The 20,644-nt window shown below is 43.2% G+C and overlaps 1 protein-coding gene across 3 annotated transcripts in view; it reads left to right on the top strand.

Moving 5' to 3' along the window:
- CACNB3 (calcium voltage-gated channel auxiliary subunit beta 3) overlaps window positions 1-20,644 on the top strand; it is a 274,688-nt gene that overhangs the window by 197,052 nt on the left and 56,992 nt on the right. For all 3 annotated transcript variants that reach the window (XM_069230503.1, XM_069230502.1, XM_069230501.1), the window contains exons 2-6: window positions 4,866-4,988; window positions 5,623-5,745; window positions 7,232-7,347; window positions 7,478-7,551; window positions 11,210-11,229. In XM_069230503.1, coding sequence (XP_069086604.1) covers window positions 4,866-4,988; window positions 5,623-5,745; window positions 7,232-7,347; window positions 7,478-7,551; window positions 11,210-11,229 — 456 coding nt within the window. The remainder of the gene's footprint in view (window positions 1-4,865; window positions 4,989-5,622; window positions 5,746-7,231; window positions 7,348-7,477; window positions 7,552-11,209; window positions 11,230-20,644) is intronic.

Below are 20,644 nucleotides of genomic sequence, written 5' to 3'. Positions count from 1 at the left end.
CAAAAATGTGAGACCTAAACAAGGAAACCATCTGCAGACATTTTACAATAATAAACATATATAATATTTTATATGAAGTGCAGAAAAAGAAGGAAGGACAGAATAGCATTTGAAAGAGGAGAGACTTAAATCCATATATTATAATATTTTTAGGGTGACTTCCCTATACCTACTGTCCACAAACAGCACTAATGAGTTTGATACAGGACCAAAGCATATGGCGGAAGCTTACACTGTGCCACTGACTTCACATTATGTTGTTGGTAGAATGGTAGATATTGTAGTTGCCACAGTCATCTTTTATTTTATAGTTTCCCATGCATAGATGAATGCTGCCTTCCTATGCCTGCTGTGTGCATTACTAACACACATGGCCTCATGAGCTTAAAACCCATCAATAAAATGCAAACGAGATGTGTTGGCTTTGCCAATGCTTGTTTCAATATTGATTTTGGAACTCAAGATCACTAAGCACGACCAGGATAGTGCTACAGTCTACTTTGACACAGGACTGGAGTGATCCGGCCCGTAAACCTCCCTCACTGAATCCAGTAAAGGGTGGTTGGGTGGCAAGCCTTCACCTTGGGGGCGTATAGAGATGAACTCCAGAATCCTCCCATATGACATCCTCAGTATGGGCTCTGTCATTCTGAACTTGCCTTCTTAAACGAGCAATGCCTGTCACTCCACTCAAAAAACATATTTGTTCCCCTAGCTCTGCCTCCACCACAGCTGTTCAGCTCTCAATTTTTTGCACATTAAGAGTGCAACACTCCCAAAACGCTTCAATTCATTTTCCATCACTGTCTTGTGTTGATATTTGCAGCACCGTCCATGCTGGGCTTGCTGTAGCTCTGATCCAGTGCCTACAGGGTGCAATGGCCAGGAGGTCGCATTAATGGATTCCCTTAAGTAAACACTTCCATAAGGTAACCTGCCCAGCTTATAGATGTTGCCATTCGCTAGCCAGTAAGTGACCTCTCTGTAGCCTGCAGGCAGTCTATGCAGCTCCTCTATGATAAGCATTTTTGTTCCCCAAACAAGACTTAATTGAAGACCGGAAAGATGCTTCTCTGTGAAAGCTGCAAGTACTTCAAATCATTACCATTTGCCAGAGTTCAAAGGAAAACTTGAAAGCTTGCTCTTCTAATTAGTCTACAAGCTGTAGGTGTTGCAGAACCGAGAAGCAGTGTTTACCATTATGTGCTTCGGAATGTATTATACTGCGCCAAATGAAGATGGCAATCTATAAAAGCATGTTTAAGCATCATACATGGCATCATTTGGGGAAATCCAAAATGGACGCCATCGTGAACATGGAGGGATCACCTGACTTGCCTCTTGAGTTGTATTATCATTGGGGAATACTTTGAGGGAGTGGGCGTTTGTCGAGGAATAAAAATATGTGGAAACATCAGAATTGTTGGCTGAAAAGAGGGGGTGTCGACATCCTAAGTGGGAGAGCCTGCATGTATTGGTAACGGCAGTCTACGCCCCTGACTGACACCAACTTAATTGAAACAGATTGTTATGATGCCGACCAAACATAAATGATTTCACGGATGTCCAAGCGATTCCTGTATCATCCTGCCTTAAAGGCACATGCCCTTGTGTTAAATGCTGCAGTCCCTGAGCACGCTCTCAGGTTGATAGCAGAACTGGAATAATCTAAAATGGCGTGGGGGTGGGTGTTTATGCATCATCTATGGCGTCATTGTGAGGGTGTAGACCTCAGAGAGTGGCAGGGTTCTGAAGAATGAAATTCATAGCATGTTAAGTCTATGGATCACGCTCAACAGAATTGATTTTACACCGTTCCACAGGGCCTCATTTGGCGTGGCCCAGATGGCAGCGCGCGATTATTTTACAGGAAAGAGAGACATCCCTCAGGGTTGAACAAGCACCGCTGAGCACAATACCTGCTTTTCACATTCACATCCTCAAACACCCGCGTATTGATTCATCTTCTTTCGGTGCATTCAGATCGGATAAAAACAACAAAGACAAGTGCGTTTTTGTTCTAGAGCAACCCGAGGCAGCTGTTTACGTTTACAGTAAATAAAGGCGATACGTAGGGGTGCGGTTGATTCCCTGAAACCAAAAGACGGTCTCTATTCAGGTTATTGGATGCTTAAGAACACTATTGCTGTTGTTTGCCTGAACCCTGCTAACATCTTCTAAAATATCTGCTCACTTTCCAACCTGCCTTTGACACCTTCTCCACTTCCTCAGACCCCCTTCAGAAAAGCATCACTTGGACCTTGGACCCTGCGGCTTCAAGGCATGTGGCGGCGGGGCGCTGCCTGAGGACACTGCTCGTTGACCTAGGCCACCCCGCACACTCATCTCCGCTGGTAAGCCTTGTACACCCCACCATTATGCCACAGACCCTTTTCCTTCCCACCTCCATCTTTCTATTTGCTGGTTAACCAGTGTCACCTACCTGCCTGCTCACAAGATCCCCTTCCTACCCTCACTGCAAGAGCAAGTGCTGGGCACTCTGTTTTTCTGTGGGATATCAAACTACTGGCTTGTACTAGCAATATAACCCTTGTGAAATCCCTAAAATGTTTCTTTATTTGATAAAGGAATCGCAAACTGAGAACAAGCTATATTGAAGGGGCTCACATAAAATTAGGGTCATCACCAAGAACTGAGAATTGATCACACTATGTGTGTACATTTGGACAGACCTTGTTCACTTTCATTGGAGCATTAAATATCATAAATCATCTCAATTAGCTTCACTTCCAAATGCGCCTACCTCAGTCTCTGAGGACAATTCGGCAGAGAAGCTTGTACCTTCTCTTTGATCATCATTCATAATGCTTGGCCCAACACTCCAAGGGGATGGTATAAATCTCGCTGAAGCACCGCTCCAAACTGTAGTGTGAATCCCAGTGCACTGCTCTGTCCTGCAAGGAACCTTCATTTTAATTTATTTTTGCTTGAACATACTTCGCCCTAAAAATCCATCCGTCCTTTGTCTTAAAATCTTCGATTTTTCCTTTATTTTTTATTAAACCTTTATAGAATGTCATATTAGTCAATTCATAAAACATTTCAAATTAGTTTTTAGTCAGAATCTCTTGTGTACACCCATCTCTTGTGGTTATTTACATACTCCATGTGACCATTCTATGTGGTTTTAAAGGAATTGCCTTTGTTGAGATACTGAATGTGAATATTGTATGTAACCTTTAATTTAGTTAATACAAATAACATAAGATACGTATTAGACACTCGACTTCTAAATTCTAAATACACTAAGTGAAGTTATGGTTAACTCCAGGTACCGGTTACGTTTGGGGCACTCCCCCTTGCCTTGCTAGAAACATACCTGTCTTGTATTCGGTGTGTGGTTTAAATGGCAGCTACCTCCATTGGTTCTTCCTCAATCAGTCACAGTCTCCCTCCTAGCACACCTCATCAATCAATACTGGAGAATGCTACTTTGAATACTGACTGCTAGTGAAATACTTAGAATTCTTTGGCTGGACCTTACAAAGGTGAGTACTGTGATGATCACTCTGATCTTTAGTGATAACTTAATTATACCAACTTAATGACGTATTATATCAGAATGTAAAACAAAAGCAGTTGATAAACTAAAGGTGAAAGGAATATTTTCTATGAAAAAGACAAGGGTAAACTAGAATCCTTTAAGCGAACAATCTAATGCCTGTAAATATTCAGGTATTTTGATTTGTTTCTTACGCAATTTACAGTGAAGTGGGTTTAACAAAGTCACAGAGTATGATGCCTTTAGGGAAATTTGGAAGGAGACTAGCATGTTTTTATCATGAGCAGAATTTTGGCATTAAGTAGATGTCTATCAAATGACTTTGGAAAACATTATTATTTGTCACATGCATTGGCTGTAGGCCTCTGAGGTACTCTGCTTATAGGCATTTTACAATTACAGAGCAACAACCTTGATCCAATGTGACCCTCATCTGGGACATTATTGTGGCTATCAATGCTTGTATGCTAGGCTTACTTTCGTGACAGCCAGATCTGGACTGGAGACATTGAGTGTTTTGGTACTTGTTATGACTATTTAGTTGACAACCGGCATTAAACTGTTTAGAGTGTTCTCTTTCCAGAAAGCACTTTTGTGTTGGTAACCTAACTTTATTCTGAGTTCCCTATACACAGTGTATGGTCATTACACACATGGGCATGTTTTAAAGCACCTCACCTGTAACCTTTCCAGAACTTTCTGGGGAGGAGTAGTCACCTGCCAATTGTTTTAAGACATTACCTAAAAGTCACACTTCAGCAAAAGGTGATAGGAAGAATGCCTGAAATTTGTCTAGCCACTTGAAACTGCTCGGGGCAGCAATTCAACCCATTGTTCCTTCTTCACCATCCCACCTCAGTTTGGACCCAGTCATATGCTAATCTTCAGCCTGTGACTCTGCTTCCCATCTCTGCCTCCTCTCCTTCTCTGCATCCATCTAGCACCTGCCCTCTTGCCCCTGTCCTCTCTGTATCTCACAAGATATTAATGTGAAGCAATAGATTTCAAGTCCATTTGGCCATACTTCTGACAAGTCCTATGTGTGGGCATATTGAGTACTTACTAGACTGCATCTAGTTTTACACAGTGATTCTGTTTTCAATAAAACTCTGTCCAGAGGTGTCGACCTGGTCTGCCCAGAACACCAGTTTCTTTGTCAGTAACTGACAATTGTATTCATCACTTTGTTGCCTCTGCTGGGTATATGGTTTGGATCAGGCTTTAATGCAGACTGCATCAGTCCAGAACACCCTCTGACTCAGTCGTTAATATAGACTGCTTTGCCTAGAACACACCTCAGCTCAGACCTTAATTCAGGTGACCTCTGTCCTTTTCTCCTCAGGGTTCAGCCGATTCCTACACAAGCCGGCCTTCACTAGATTCCGACGTGTCCCTGGAGGAGGACCGCGAGGCTGCCCGCCGCGAGGTGGAGAGGCAGGCACTGCAGCAACTTGAGAGGGCTAAGGTAATAAAGACTGTCATAAAACAGAAGAAAAACGTAAGAAGGGGTGGTTTGAAATTAATGAAGAAAAAAATTGAGAAGACTGCCCAGGTACAAGTCCACAGTCTTTCTGTACTCCAAGAAAAAGACCATTTATTACATTGCTCTCTTAGCTAATAGGCCATAGAGGGCGAAGCCTCTTGCTCTACCTACAAGGATAGGGCACTGTGGAACAGAAGGGATTATCAACCACTGTAACACCTTCTGCTTCCACCATTGGTGACACTAACACTTCTTAATCTGGCTTCCCTATTTCTGCAGTTGTGGGATTTCATTTGATCAGTTGCTTATGGTTGTTTTCTTATGATTAGTTGTGAATAGTTAATGAAGAAGTGTTAAGTGTCTAGGTAGTAATGGTTTGTGTTGGTTACTGTAAAACTCAAATAACTTCAATCCTACTAAAGATTTTTGTGGTTTATGTGTACTTCTGGGTGTGCCGAGTGATTTTGTTGTTTTTCTTTGAGCTCAGTGGTAGGCATAGCATTGAACTCTTTCTATACTGTGCTTGAGGGATCTCCGTACACCTACCGCAGTGGCTTAAGAATGTCATCAATCAATTCTGGGAATCCAAGATAGTAACACGAATGCTTTCTTGCAGCTCAAGCCGGTCGCATTCGCTGTGCGAACAAATGTCAGTTACTGTGGAGCACTGGATGAGGAGTGTCCAGTCCAGGGATGTGCCATTAACTTTGAAGCCAAAGACTTCCTGCACATCAAGGAGGTAAACCACTTGAGAGTACAGCTGTGGACGAAACGTGGAGAACAATTTGAGACCGGAGGGGAAAACATAAACAAAAACGAGAAACAGTAGAACCTAGAGTATTATCTGCATAGTTTGTTCTGTAGCAAGTGTTAAAGTTGTTATAGAAGTCCGAAAATTGCTTTGTTGGTCGGTCACTTCTAGCTCAGTCTCCAACTGTTTACAATCATATTGCATCTCTCAATTTGGAAATGATATCTGCAGCTGAATACAGATTTCACTAATTGGGTTGCTTGATTGACTGTCTACAAGTAGTTTAGGTGTGGACAATATACTATTGAAAGCATAAAACTACACGCAGTTGTGCCAAACCTGCCCACTCTTGGTCAGGTGCCGGCAAAACAGCTTGTTTCAATGCTTCGATTTTGGTTTTTAAAATCATTATCATGAAATGTATTAGTCTGGTAGGTTCAATAGAATCATGTAAAGAGTAAGAGTCATATTTAGAGTTTAGCTGGCAGGATACTACGCCAAAATGTTGTGGATATCCCTCCCTCCCTGTTAAATGCTGTATAACAAGAGCTGTAGAATATAATGTTTTTGCGTTGATAATGGATTATCCTGTCCGCCACACATTAAATATGGCCTTACATCTACCAGGGTGTGGCAGTTTGTTGACACAAGTCAGGAAAAAATTGCTGCATGCCTTCACCTTCTAGTGGAATTTTATTTTAAAAAATACAGTTTTTAACTTAATATGTATTGTCGCACTCTCAGGCAGTAAGTGCCCTTCCTCAGTACTATTTAAGGAAAGTGTATTTTCATGCAGCAAAACAAATACAGAAGTGTTGCAAGATATAATTGTTTGTTACATTGAAATGTTACATTTTGGTGGAAAATTGTATTCACAGGTTGTAAGCGCAACCTAAGCATGTTCTTCATCCAAAGAAGTTGCCTATGAAATATTGAAAGCTCACATATCATCTAAATAACATTAAAAGATTTAGATATTGACTTTAAATTATAAGATTGTAAATCTGAAAAAAGTCGACTACATACTGTGAAGTCAAGTGAAAAGATGATAGAGAAGGAAAGCATGAACCTGAGGGGCGGATATCAGATTTTGCAAGGGAGCTTCAGATCAGATAATATCCAAAACTGTGAATCTGAGAAACTAGAGTTTTATGAGTAAATGGGTGGTATTATACATTTTGTGTGAACTGTAGGATGAGATGGGAAGGGGGGTGTCACATATCTCTCTTCTGTTGATGTTACAAATCACAATATCAACTGCAACAAAAAGTTTCTGTCATTATCTTTTGCAGTCATATGTTGATGAACGTTAAAAAATGAGTATTCACCTACAATAAAAGTGCATGCTTTTACATCGTGAGAAGAATTGAGCAAGAAGGGAGTGGACTTTCCAATATATTTTTTAATCTTCAGCCCTTCTAATCCGTTTGAGCTGCGTATGAGCACACACACTGACTGCCACCTTCTCTTCTAGAAATACAGCAATGACTGGTGGATCGGGAGGTTAGTGAAGGAAGGGGGGGACATCGTCTTTATCCCAAGTCCCCAGCGGCTGGAGGCCATGCGGCTTAAACAAGAACAAAAAGCTAGGTAATGCATTGAGTAGATTGGGAGAATTCTGATGCAGTACTACTTGGGCGACTACAAATTGTCTCATTTGAGCCTTGGAATGTATAGCCATTGTCTTCTGTTCTCCTTACTCTGCTCTTTTAATCCCTAGGAGAACCGGTGGGAACTCCTCCAGCCTGGGAGACATGGTCTCAGGAAATCGGCGATCACCACCCCCTTCCATGGGTAAGTGCAATTTAAGAACAGCTAGCTATCTGAACGCCATTGGGCCTGCTATGAGGGTTGATCTCTAAAACATTCAGAAGGGAGGAATAGATGTACACTGCTGCTCTGTATATTGTTTTCTGCTTTTTCAAAAATGAATATTGAGTATATATCAGAGGTGATTTAACGGTTAGTTATCGCGTTGATCTTAGCTGGAGCCACATGGTGTCACCAAGGCTACTGTACTAGTTTCAGCCTTTGTCCTCATCAGAATCATAACTGAGAATAACCAGATGACTTATGATCTAGCCCCTACCAACTCAGAGCCTCTGAGTGCTCTACAGGCAGCAGCAACAACTGCGGCCACACTGGACATTTCAACTTGCGCTGATGGGACAATCCAGTCGGCACCTTATCTAATAGTTGGGCATTAGTAGTGAAATATTTGCCATTCTATCAGCCAATCACCCATTTTAGTGGCACCTTGGGAAAGGATCTTGATATCCCAGTTGGATGCCTATTTCACTGATGTGACTGGAGCATTCAACATTGACAGCATCACATTCCTTGACGTGTACTTCTGATTCCAGTGTACTTCTGTGTGGTGAGTGTAGTTTAGGTAGGAATGGTGATCACTTTTCAGTGAATACAATTCTTTGCCTGGCGGAATTCTGCAAGGTATTGTGTAATCCCCTCGGTCTGAACCCCTGAAGTTTAGAGCGCATGCATGGCCATTGGCAAGTACCCACCCAGAATTGTGGTACACCTGGCCGATGGTACCCAGATGTAGGACCCCTTCTCCTTCAGGCTTGGAGCTGCCCTGGTTCCCTCCTGTACTTAGCTTGTGAATGGACCAGAACAGTCTGATGGTGAACCGTCTCAAGACATAATTAATGATTTAGGGAACAAAAGAGTCTGCATTGATTGAAATAAGGGATTGAGAGCGTTTATCAATGAACAAGCTCTGAAGCTTTCCCATGTCATTTACTGACTGCAAAGTCAAGGTATTCTTTGATCACAGCCTGGATCTGTCCATTTGAGGGTTGCACGTCTTGAATATCGTAGCTAGAATGCTATATAAGGTAAGCATACGTAAATACATGTAGCTTTACATTTCTTAGATCTACATTATGTAACTTGAATCTATATATCTAAAGGTGCACACACAGGCAGAGTGTAATAAACCTATACTTAACCTGTATAAACGTATATTCACAATATTTTCAGTCCATATTCTGCCTGCAATATTTTTGTAGCATACCCCATTTCGGCTATGTCAAAGATGGGTTTTCAAACCCAAATTGTCTTGGATGAAATTACGCTAAAACACATTTATTATCACTGCCCCTTCTAACTTTCAAAGGACATTTGTGTGTAAAACAGTGTTACACTTAACAAAACCTACAAGCAATCACTTAAAATCATGTGCCTCATTTATTTTGTGTTTTCCCAGTTATCTTTCAGAGCTGGTCTTCAGTTTTGGGTTTACACTACAGATCCTAAAAAACACCTCTAGTGTTTCGCTAGGGCAACACTGTAATATTTAAGACATCATATCCTGTAAGGTTTGTTAATCCTTTCAGGGTAAAGCTATTCTCTGGTACGTTGAGGAGATTTCACTGCATTAGTACCTGTTCAGTGTCTGCCTTCAGCAATCATGAGCTGAAGAATGATCAGTTAACTTTGGCAAAGCTTGTGCACAGCACAACACTTGCAGCCGTTTAGTTAGCAGACTTTTATCCATCCGAGTTACTGACTAGTTTTTTGTTTTATTGAAAACTGCTAATTATGTAGCAGAAGGTGGAATAAGTGGAATGATTCCTTAATAACTCCAAAAATGACACAGCACTTTGTAATTCCAGTCACCCTGTATATAGGTGTTTATTACAAACTAAACAGTATGAGGCTCTGGAATATGGGAAGTTGTTCAATTCTTCTGTTTAGCACATTAACGTTTGAAATACCCAGCTTTCACCCCATGTAGTTTCAGGATATGCCATGTTGCTACTTGTGAATGTGGATTGTATTTTTCTCTTTGTCCCCGTGTTAGCACTCTAGCACCCCGACCCTCTTTGTGCACCAGGCTTTTTGCCAAAAACTGGACCTATCCTTTCCATGTGCATCCCTGTTGTTCATTGTGATTATGCGTTGGTTGGGAGGACCGAGCTCACTGAAAGTAGCTGCTTGTAGTTTTACAACTTGGCCAACTTCCCATCTATGTGACAAATCTCGAATGTCTTCATTTTTGATTTCATGTCTCATCTTTTTTAAATGTAGTGCTAATTGGCATCAGATCCATGTTCAAGTTTTTAAGTCATCTGCAAGACTACAATCTTTAGTCTGTAGCCTATCTTCCAGCAGTTGTATAATGGTTTCCTCTTTGAGGAATGGAGGAATGAAAATTCCAGAGTGCCAATAAACCAGGTTATCTTAATCACCTGCTTTTCTGGACATTCAACATTATCTCACAAAACAGGTATTTGCTTTTGTTAGAAGTCCCATTTTTCTGCATTAGAAGAAATGTCACTACCTCCTTGAAGTGGGCTGGGCTTAATGTACAGATAAAATGACGACAATCGTGGTGTCCTTGAACGCCCCACTGCGGGGCTCCAATGTGGCCTGCTCGCTGTAGATTAGGGGATTAGGTACCCATGCAAGTCCAGAGGCTGGTGATCTAAAGAGCAGGCGTTGTCACTACCACCCGAGAATCAGAACAAGTTTAACTCAAGGTGGAGTTAGAGTCTGCCTGAAGAAATTGTTTCTTCTCAACCTCCAGCCCTCCAACATGAGGACCATTCATTTAAAGGTTGCAAAATCACTCACTTCAAGATGTGACACTTGCCAAAAACTGAGACTAAAAACAACCTGTTTGTTAGAGAGTACCCAGAAAATAAGCTGACTGTGAGACAGGTGGGGCCTAAGGGAGCCTCAATATTTTCTGCTTTCTGCATTGATGTGATCGCATGTGGACACCATCACCGCAGCAAGAACAGCCATCCTCTGAAATACAGCTGCAGTCCAGTCAAGGGCAGTGACATCCCAGAAAGGGGTATGGAGCAAACAGAAGACATTTGTTGGGTTCTTATCGAAGGCTCTTAAACTGCAGTTCTTGACCTCACAAATTCATGAAGAAGTGTCACATGGGTGCCAGCCTGGCTCGGGTGACCTAAATGACACTGAGGAAACTCGTTCTCCCACAGTTCCAGTTGGAACATTGTTTCCTTTTCAAAAATAAATAACAGTCTTTCCTGATGATGCGGACACCTCTCTTCTGGACTACGTCCTAAAAATCCGAAATTAGTAAGAGTATCAGTCCTGGTATCTCTCAAGGTGGTGCCCCGAATCTAAAACTAAGCATCAACAAGCCACTATAACACCAAGGCGAGGTGGGGTGGAATAATACGTTTGATCAGTTGTAGAGACAGCTATATAATAAAAAATTGTAGTCTGTGTACATTTTTGTAGCACGCCGATCTGGGTTTGATTGTGAAATTCACTAGCCACTTAGCTAAGGGCCAAAAAACCTAGCTCCTAAGCTTTGAACATTTGGTTCCTGCAGTAATAGATACTCCACAGAGCTTGTTTCTCTACCTCACTGCATGTATCACTCTCAATTAATTCCTTCATTTGTAAATGTGTAAATATTTACGAACCTATATTTCTCACTTTCTCCTAAAAGCTAAACAGAAGCAGAAACAGGTGAGTTTTTGATACTGCTTCTTGGGTTTTATTTTATTTCGAGTAGTTTTGATGGCAAATAAGCTGCTGATTAATCGCTTTTCTTGCATTTGAACATGCCCTAGATATTCCAACAGCTGTTGTGCTGAAAATAGACATTTCCACAAAAGAGGATGAATGCATAATTTAATGTGTAATAGCAGAGTACGAAATAGGCTCAGCTATGCACCCTGCTAAGTAAAAGGGAGGCGCGATGCAGCTGTAATTTCAAGCGTTTTATTGTTAGGAACCTACTTAAATTGTAAAAGAATGAGTGTTGGCGCCCAAAGCTATGCTCAGAAGTCTGCAGCAGTTGCTATTAAATGTCGGCATGACCAATACCGCGGCTGCGTACTCTTGGATCTGCCTCATGCCTCTGTAATCCACTACCAGACACTCCCTGACCTTTTATCTCACTCTTGTAAGTTCCCGCTTTCTCCCTTTGTCACAGTTTTTCCCGTATTTCTCTTCTTTCCCCTTGTGCGTTTTCCCTCTCTCCCTTTTGATAAATGTCTGCTGAAGCAAGCGTAAGTGTCAGCCAGCCCCACCGGGAACGACCGGCTCAAATTAAGAACTAACACTATTGGAGTGTGTTGTAAACCATGAGAGGGAACATATTCTTGCCTGTCTCTACTTGCAGAAAAACAGATTGGCTAGCCAAAAGGTAAAGCCTTCATGCCAGAAGGGTGGGTGTCGGAATCTCCCTGGACTGCAGATCTCTGAATGCACAGTAAGAGAAAAAGAGGACCCCAGCGGTGGAAGCCAGATTCACAACAATTATTGGTGAGACCCATGTCAGGTAACATGGGCTACATTGAGGCCGGTTGTCTTGTCCACCCAGCTGGATGACCTGGGCCTGATTTCCAATGGAAAAGACCCTGGATTAACAATAATTCCTTGAGCCATGACTAAATTATAGTATAGAACCAACTAACCAGCACTGAGCACCCAAGCTGCACTACCTTCAACCTGGACATAAGGAAATGAGGCTTCGGGAACGCCAGTAGATCTGAGGATGGCTGCCAGCCTGTTGTCTTTTCCAGCGTCCTGGTTTTGTTTTGTCTTGTTTTTTAGAAGACCCTTATTGCTGGGGAAGCTGCTGGGGCCTCAACTGTTTGAAAAAAATGTCTAAAAGCAAAAACAGTTTTGGTCTCAAAAAGTACACATTACCATAGTAGTTCCTGGCACTCAAGGGAACTACTTTGTGTATGAATGTGCTGCTTGTAAAAGGGCAGAATGCTGTCACTCCCAATGAAGTTAGCCAGTGGCTGCAGTGAGCTGACCCACTACCCCATGCTGTACATTATGGTGGGCAGAAGACAAATGTGATTAACACAGTCACTGACTAATGGATGATGGGGACTGGCTGAAAGGCCAGTAAGTAACTACAATCTACATATAATTTTAGTGAAATAAAAGGTTGTGCTCCAACAACCATGGATACAAATACATACCAGGTCGTAGAAATAAAAATCATACTATCATTACACATAGCATTATAAAAAAAAGAATTACGGATCCTCTACCCAGATCTCTATTTCCGTCAACAAGTTGCTCAAATCAATAATGTGAATGTTCATCTTCAATAGAAAAATATGTATATATTAATTCATTTATCTGTGCTCCACCTGTGATATTCAGTGCATGCACTCAGCGTTGCAATACTACATGTCCCTTGACTCCATAGGTGTTGGAGCATGTTTACTTCATAAAGGCCCTGTAGTCAAAATGCATCATGTTGCTTTTTTGCACAATAAAAACAACAGATGAACTGCATTGTGAATGCTGTTTTTGTATATATATTGCCTCCTGGCAATAACCAGCAAGTAGTTATCGTTAGAACCTAATTCCCATAGACAAAGCATTTTTTGTTTTGCCAATAACTTTGGTGCAGTTTGATGAATCTTCACAAAATGTTCAAGACTGGTATGCTAGTTACTTCAGCTGTTTTCTTGAAAGTTTCAGGGTGGTTCGTCAAGGGGTGGTGGGCAAGAAAAAAAGGTGGTCCCAAAATGTGCTTTCCCCATGCAATTTCCCATAGGGATTTTGAACATGACTTCAGCCCGAACTGCTGAACGGAATTACACAAAATTTGTCAGAAAGCTAGATCTTTGTCCAGAAAGATTTGGTGTAAATCCCTTCAGTGGCTTCAGAGTTATTAAAGGAAAAATACATTTGTATATCTAGAGATGCAGACCCTTCGTGGATCCAACTACAGAGGATCTCCGGATCCCCGTGAAAAGCAAGGCCCTGATTGGCTGGCCGCACCCTGTTAGGAAAGTTGCAGCCACCATTTTCTTTGTCGCATCAGGCCACGGTGGAGGAAAGAACATTTAAAAACACACATAAGGGGTCAGGATGTAGGTAGCCTGACCCCATGGGAGAGATAGAGGGGTTCCAGATGCAAAAATTGCATTTTTTGTATTTTAATTTTTTTTACAAATTCACGGATCAACGAATCCCCTGTGGTGCTCAGCGAGCCTCCCCTCCCCCATTGTAAACTTGCAAAGGATCTGCATAGCCAAGAAAAAATGAAGAAAAAATATATACTCACTAACACACCAAAACCCCCTACATACAGCTGGAGGCCATGCTCAGCATGGGGTTGGATGCATGTGGCCAAGGTCTGTACGTGGCAGTGGTTATATTAATGTGTGGTGATTAGATATTAAAAAAACATAAAAATTCACAGAGTAAACCGAAGGTTACAGGGATGTTATAGTGAGGATGATGTTTTACCCATACAAAACCATAGAAATTCAGCATTTATAGTTATCCTTATAATTAGAAATTTGGTCTCTAGTTAGCAGTGGTTTTCACCCTGTCCAAGAAGGGACCCTCACTCTAGCCAGGCTAAGGGAGTCGCACAGCTACGGTAACCCCTGCTCACCCCCTTCACAGGTTTGCTTAAGCAATTAGGCTTATCTCAGAGGCAATGTATAAAGTATTTGTACACACACACACACACTCAGAGTAACACAGTGAAAACACCACAAAAGGACTCCTCACCAGTTTAGAAAAATAGTCAATATTTATAAGAGTAAAAGACAACCAAAACGACAAAAATCCAACATACAAAAGTCAAAATGTCTCCTTTTAAATGTTTAAGCAAGTCAATCTGTAGGAATCAATTTATGTATTTCTTTAGCACACAGTACCTAGGCTGCATCAAAAACAAAGATGATGCGGGCCATAGGGGAGATGAGGTACCAGAAAAGCAATGCATCAGTTCCTTACTGTGCAGGGGAGGTGATGCATCGATCCCTTGCTCTCAGGTGAGACAATGCGTTGGTTCCTTATCGACAGAGGAAGTGATGCGTTGATTCTTTCCTTGCAGTCGATGCGTCTATTTACAGACATGCAGCCTCAGTCCCTAACTGCAGTGTGGGGTCGATGAAAAAATTGGTGCCTAGGGATGATGCATGGAAAATCCAGGTGTTCTCTGATGATGGGACCATGGTGAAACAGGCGCTGGGTCAATTCTGCAGCCCTGCGACAGGCAATCCGTTGATTTGTATGGCGCAGCGCATTGATGTGTGAATTTTCTCCTTCTGATCACCAGCTTGCACTTCCAAGGGCCCAGGAACTGGCATTGGCACCACTTGGCAAGTTAGGCCTCTCAGCAAAAGACCACAGGCCCCTGGCTGATGAAATCTTTGATGTCCCTGAGAATTCTCAACAGGAGGCAAGCTCAGTCCATGCCCTCTGAGAACCATTAGAAGCAGGATGTAGAAAGCCAAGTCCAGTCCTTTCGCTTTCAGGACAGAAGTAACAGGCCAGCATAACAAAGCAACAGGCAATCCCTCCTACAGCATCCAGCTCCTCTTCCTGGTAGAATCTTCTCAGTCCAGAGGGATTCTAGCTATGTGGTGTCAGAGGTCCAGTACTTATCCCCATTTCTGTCTTTGAAGTGGGCAAACATCAAAGAGAAGTCTTTGTAGTGCACATGACCATGCCTTTCCCTGCCCTGGCCCGAGATACACTGTAGGGGCTTGGAGGCTGCTTTGTGTAAGGACAGGGACAGCCCTATTCAAGTGTCAGCTCCTCCCATCACTCTAGTTTAGGAAGACCCATCAGCCTGGTGATGGACCATCAGCCTGGTGATGGACCATCAGGATATGCAGAGCACACCTCAGCTCCCTTTGTGTGACTGAACAAACAGTCCAACTGTCATCCTGACCTAGACGTGTATTCAGCAGTCAGGCAGAGGCACAGAATGGTTCAGCAAGAAAATGCTCACTTTCTAAAAGTGGCATTTTCAAACTTACAATTTAAAAATGCATCTTTTGATGAAGTTGGTTTTTGAATTGTGAGTTCAGAGACCCCAAAGTCTATATCTCTATATACTCCCAACAGGAAACTTCATTTAAAAGATATTTCAAGGTCATTATCATGTTACCCTATGGTTGAAATGGTCCTTGCAATAGTGAAAAATTACATTTGCAGTATTTCATTATCAGGGCATGTGAAACACACCAGGTAATTTTGTACCTTTCAAATATACGTACCCGGCCCATGGGGATGCCTTGGGCCTACTTTAAGGGTGAGTTTCATGTAGTAAATGGGAAGGTTTGGGCCTGGCACCTGGGTGCACTTGCCAAGTCGAAATGGCAGTTTAAAACTGCACACACAGACACTGCTATGGCAGGCCTGAGGCATTCTTTCAGGGCTAATTATGTGAATGGAATAATCGGTGCTGTAGGCCAACTAGTAGCATTTGATTTACAGGCCCTAAGCACACACCATTCACTGTACTAGAGACTTACTAGTAAATCGAATATACCAGTCATGGATAAACCAACCACCAAGACAATTTAGACACAGCATTTGCACTTTAGCACTGGTCAGCAGTAGTAAAGTGCAAAGAGTCCTGAAGCCAGCAAAAATGAAATGCAGCACACAGTCAAAAACAGGAGGTCAGAGGAAAAATGTTTGGGGATAACCCTGCAAAAAGGGCAATTTCCAACACTTGTAGTTACACTTATCTGAATAAACTATAACTTGTGTTGGAAAGTAACTTTAAGTTATGAGTTATAGTCTCTTAGAAATTTAGCTATAAGTACAAGTATAACTGCTGAATTTTTATGGTTTTGTATGGGTAACATGTCAACATAACTATAACGTCCCTCTAACTTTTGGTTTTCTCCGAGAATATATTAAATATATCTATATTTTCTCTTTCTCTTTCTCTTTCTCATGGTTAGGACCCAGGCCTGCATTTATACTTTTTTAGTGCCACATTTGTGTATTTTTTTTTTACGCAAAAGCGGCGCAAACTTACAAAATATAATGGTATTTTGTAAGTTTGCCCCGCTTTTGTGTCAAAAAATGACGCAAATATGGCGCTAAAAAAGTATAAATATGGGCCTTAGTTTCTATTGGAAGAGCATTTTTTGTTTTGCCAATACCTCTGGCGCCACTGGATGTATCTTCACAAAATGTTCAAAACCTATACTTTAGTCGGTTCAGCTGTTGTCTTGAATGTTTCGGGGTGATCCCTAAAGCGGGGGCTGAGAAAAGGGAAGGGTCCAAAACATGTTTTCCCCATTCATTTTCCCGTTCGGTCTTTAGACATGCTTACAGCCCAAACTGCCAAACGGAATTACACGCAATTTGGCAGTAAACTAGATCCTGTTCCACAGATTGTGCTTTTTGTGATTTGGTGTAAATCCATTCAATAGTTTTGGAGATATTAAAGGTTAAAAAATATACATATCTAGGGGCGCGGTTCCTTTGCTGATCCAACTGTTCCTGTGCTGTTTGGCTGCCAACACTTCAACACAGAAGTGTTGGCAGCCATCTTAAGACTCGGCTTCAGCGGAGTCTCTCAATAAAAAGATTAGTTTTTTTTTAAAGAAAAGGGGCCAGGGTAGTGTCTCCATGGGCCCCTAGTCTTGGTCCAGGGTTCCCCTACAGACCCCGCCACGGCTATAGGACATTTAAAAAACAAAATCTCAGGAAAATCCATGGCTGGATCTGCAGATTTCTCTGAGAATTTTTTTTTTTAAATAGGCCGATTTTCTTTTATTTTTCCCCCAGGTGGTCCTGGTCCTGGGGGCACTGGGAGATTTAAAAAAAGAAGGGGTGTACCACCCCCCCACAACCCGCCTCCCCCGGGCTTTTATTAGCCCGAGGGACCACCACCTCCCTGGGGCAAAACATTTATTTTTAATGAGGTAGGCATGTACAGCCTCCCCCACTGCCACCTCCCTGGGGAGGGGGGCTGCTCTGCCCACCTCCCATATTGAATGGTGGTGGGCCCAGGGGGATGGGGTCCTTGGGGAGTGGGGCCGCACGGCTCCAATCCCCTAGAGTCCTTGGTTCTCGTTTTAAATTGCTATGAGTATCTAAATGTGCAAATCACCTGGAAACTGTGCCCGCTTGGCCCCGCGCTATCCACCTCAGTAGTATGCATATGTCTTCCATACATTTTGCCAGGATGATAGACAGCTTACCAAAGGGCCCCTCAGTGTGTTTCCCACCGATTTTGGCGGTGCATTTTTGATGCCGAGGAATATGAGGACATCTTCAGAAAACAATGAAGCACTTATGTCATATAGATAAGAGTAAGGGCCCTGGTTTGGTGGAGATTTACATCTTTGTAGTCTTGTTGGCTTCTCCATAGGAAGATTCATTTTATCAGAGAATTCTAGAGAAAGACGCAACAGGAACAATCATGTTGCCAAATCGCACACAAGGTCACTGGTGACATTTCCTTATGCTCCATTACACAGCTGTAGTGTAGAATACATACTGGACATTTTCCCAAGGAGGCAGAAAGAACTCCACTGGGGTAGAAATTTTGTGCTAAGCTGGGGACTCTTGTTGGATAAAAGGGCTGGTGAGGTTCCTTTTTGGTGAGTCACTCACAGTTACTGGCACACCCAAACAGACACTCACACACCCACTCACAGACACACTCATGGCGGGGAGGCGCAAGTTATAGTTACCTTAGGGCACGAGTTATAGTTATATATAAAATAAAATACACATTTATGACTGTTTTTGTTTACAACTGAAAAGCAGCAGTGAATGTTACATGCAATGCATGAGTTTACAATAAGATACTTATGCACTAATATAAAAAGATTCAGTCACATCCATGCACTCTTATGCTATCATTCTTTCTGTATAACTCATCAAATGAAAATCAGTGATGATGTATCACGTCAAATTGCATGTAATTTTTGTACTATGGTACAGAGTGCAGCTTTCGATAGGAGGCTCTTGGAGGTTTGTGGCCATGTTCTGTTCTTGTTAGTGTTCTGAGGCGGCCATTTAATTGAATGAGCACTATAAACACATCACCTTAACTACTGTAAAACAAATAAATGTGAGTAATATGTTTACCTATTGTAAAACCAATTATGTCTTATCAAGAGTAACTTCAGGTTCGATGGCATCTGTCGCTGGAGATACCCATGTTTTGCATAGCTCGCCATCTGGTGTTGGGTCGGAGTGTTACAAGTTGTTTTTCTTCGAAGAAGTCTTTCGAGTCACGGGACCGAGTGACTCCTCCTTTTGTCTCCATTGCGCATGGGCGTCGACTCCATCTTCGATTGTTTTTTTTCCGCCATCGGGTTCGGACGTGTTCCTGTCGCTCCGAGTTTCGGAACGGAAAGTTAGCTATCTATCGGAAGATTACGTCGGTATTGTTGCGTTCGGGATCGGCTTAGATAGAATCGACACCGCATCGAAGTTTGGAGAGCTCCGGTGCCCTTCGGGGTAGCTTTCGATCCCCCGTCGGGGCCTGGTCGGCCCGACCGCGTGTCAGACAACGCAGATGGAACGGACCCCGTTTCGTTTCTGTCCCAAATGCCACAACAAATACCCGTATTCAGACCAACATTTGGTCTGTAACCTGTGCCTGTCGCCTGAGCACAGTGAAGAGACTTGCGAGGCCTGTCGTGCGTTCCGGTCCCGAAAAACACTCCGTGACCGTCGAGCCAGAAGACTTCAGATGGCGTCCACGCCGACAGCACACCGAGAGTTCGAGGAACAAGAGGAGGAAGAGGCCTTCTCGATCCACGAATCGGACTCCGAAGAATTCGACGATCCAAGAACTGTGAGTAAGACGTCGAAGGCAACACACAAGAAAAGTGACAAGGCCCAGGGGACGCCACTGCCACCAGGCCATGGCTCGACCCATAAATTCGGTGACCGACCGTCGGCACCGAAAAAGGCCGAAACAGTGCCGAGATCGTCCGACTCCGGTCGAGACACCGGCACGCAGCCTGCTCGGGACCGGGACAGTGCTGCTGAAAGGGATCGACGCCGAGAAAGCGGTGCCGAGACGGCTCGACGCCGAGACAGTGGCACCGAGGAAGATCGACGCCGAGAGGTTTCGAGCCGAAAAAAAGTACAGACAGGGTTTCGGTGCCAAAACGAGCCGCAACCGACCCAGTTACCGGTTCCTATTCAGAGGAACAATCACTGTCCTCTCAGATGCGAAAGCATAGATTTGAGGAGGAGTTGCAATCCACCGAAGTGGACCATACGCAGAAACGTATTTTCATACAGGAAGGAACAGGGAAAATAAGCACCCTTCCCCCAATTAGAAGGAAAAGGAGACTGGAGTTTCAAACAGACCAAGCACCACAAACAAAATTGGTGAAAAAGGTAACTCCGCCACCCTCTCCACCACCTGTAACTAACGTTTCACCAGCGCAAACTCCTTCACATTCCCCGGCTCACACCACCGCGAGCCAAGGTGACCAAGACCAGGACGCTTGGGACTTATACGACGCCCCAGTGTCGGACAACAGTCCAGAGGCGTATCCCACAAAGCCCTCACCACCAGAAGACAGCACGGCTTATTCACAAGTGGTGGCTAGAGCGGCAGAGTTCCACAACGTAAACCTCCACTCAGAACCAGTCGAGGATGACTTATTATTCAACACCCTCTCCTCCACCCACAGCTCCTACCAAAGCTTGCCTATGCTCCCAGGAATGCTACGGCACGCAAAGAACATCTTCAAGGAGCCGGTCAAGAGTAGGGCAATAACACCAAGGGTGGAAAAGAAATATAAAGCGCCTCCTACAGACCCTGTTTTCATCACCTCACAGCTGCCACCAGATTCCGTCGTAGTAGGAGCAGCTCGCAAGAGAGCCAACTCCCACACATCTGGGGATGCACCACCCCCAGATAAAGAGAGCCGCAAGTTCGATGCAGCTGGAAAGAGAGTCGCAGTACAGGCTGCAAACCAGTGGCGCATCGCTAACTCCCAAGCACTACTTGCGCGCTATGACAGAGCCCATTGGGACGAGATGCAACACCTCATTGAGCATCTACCCAAGGAAATGCAAAAGAGGGCGAAGCAGGTGGTTGAGGAAGGACAGAACATATCAAATAATCAAATACGCTCCTATGGACGCAGCGGACACAGCTGCGAGAACA

The sequence above is a fragment of the Pleurodeles waltl genome, chromosome 4_2 (assembly GCF_031143425.1).
Source record: "Pleurodeles waltl isolate 20211129_DDA chromosome 4_2, aPleWal1.hap1.20221129, whole genome shotgun sequence".
NCBI lineage: Eukaryota > Metazoa > Chordata > Amphibia > Caudata > Salamandridae > Pleurodeles > Pleurodeles waltl.
This window is presented reverse-complemented; position numbering and strand designations above follow the sequence as displayed.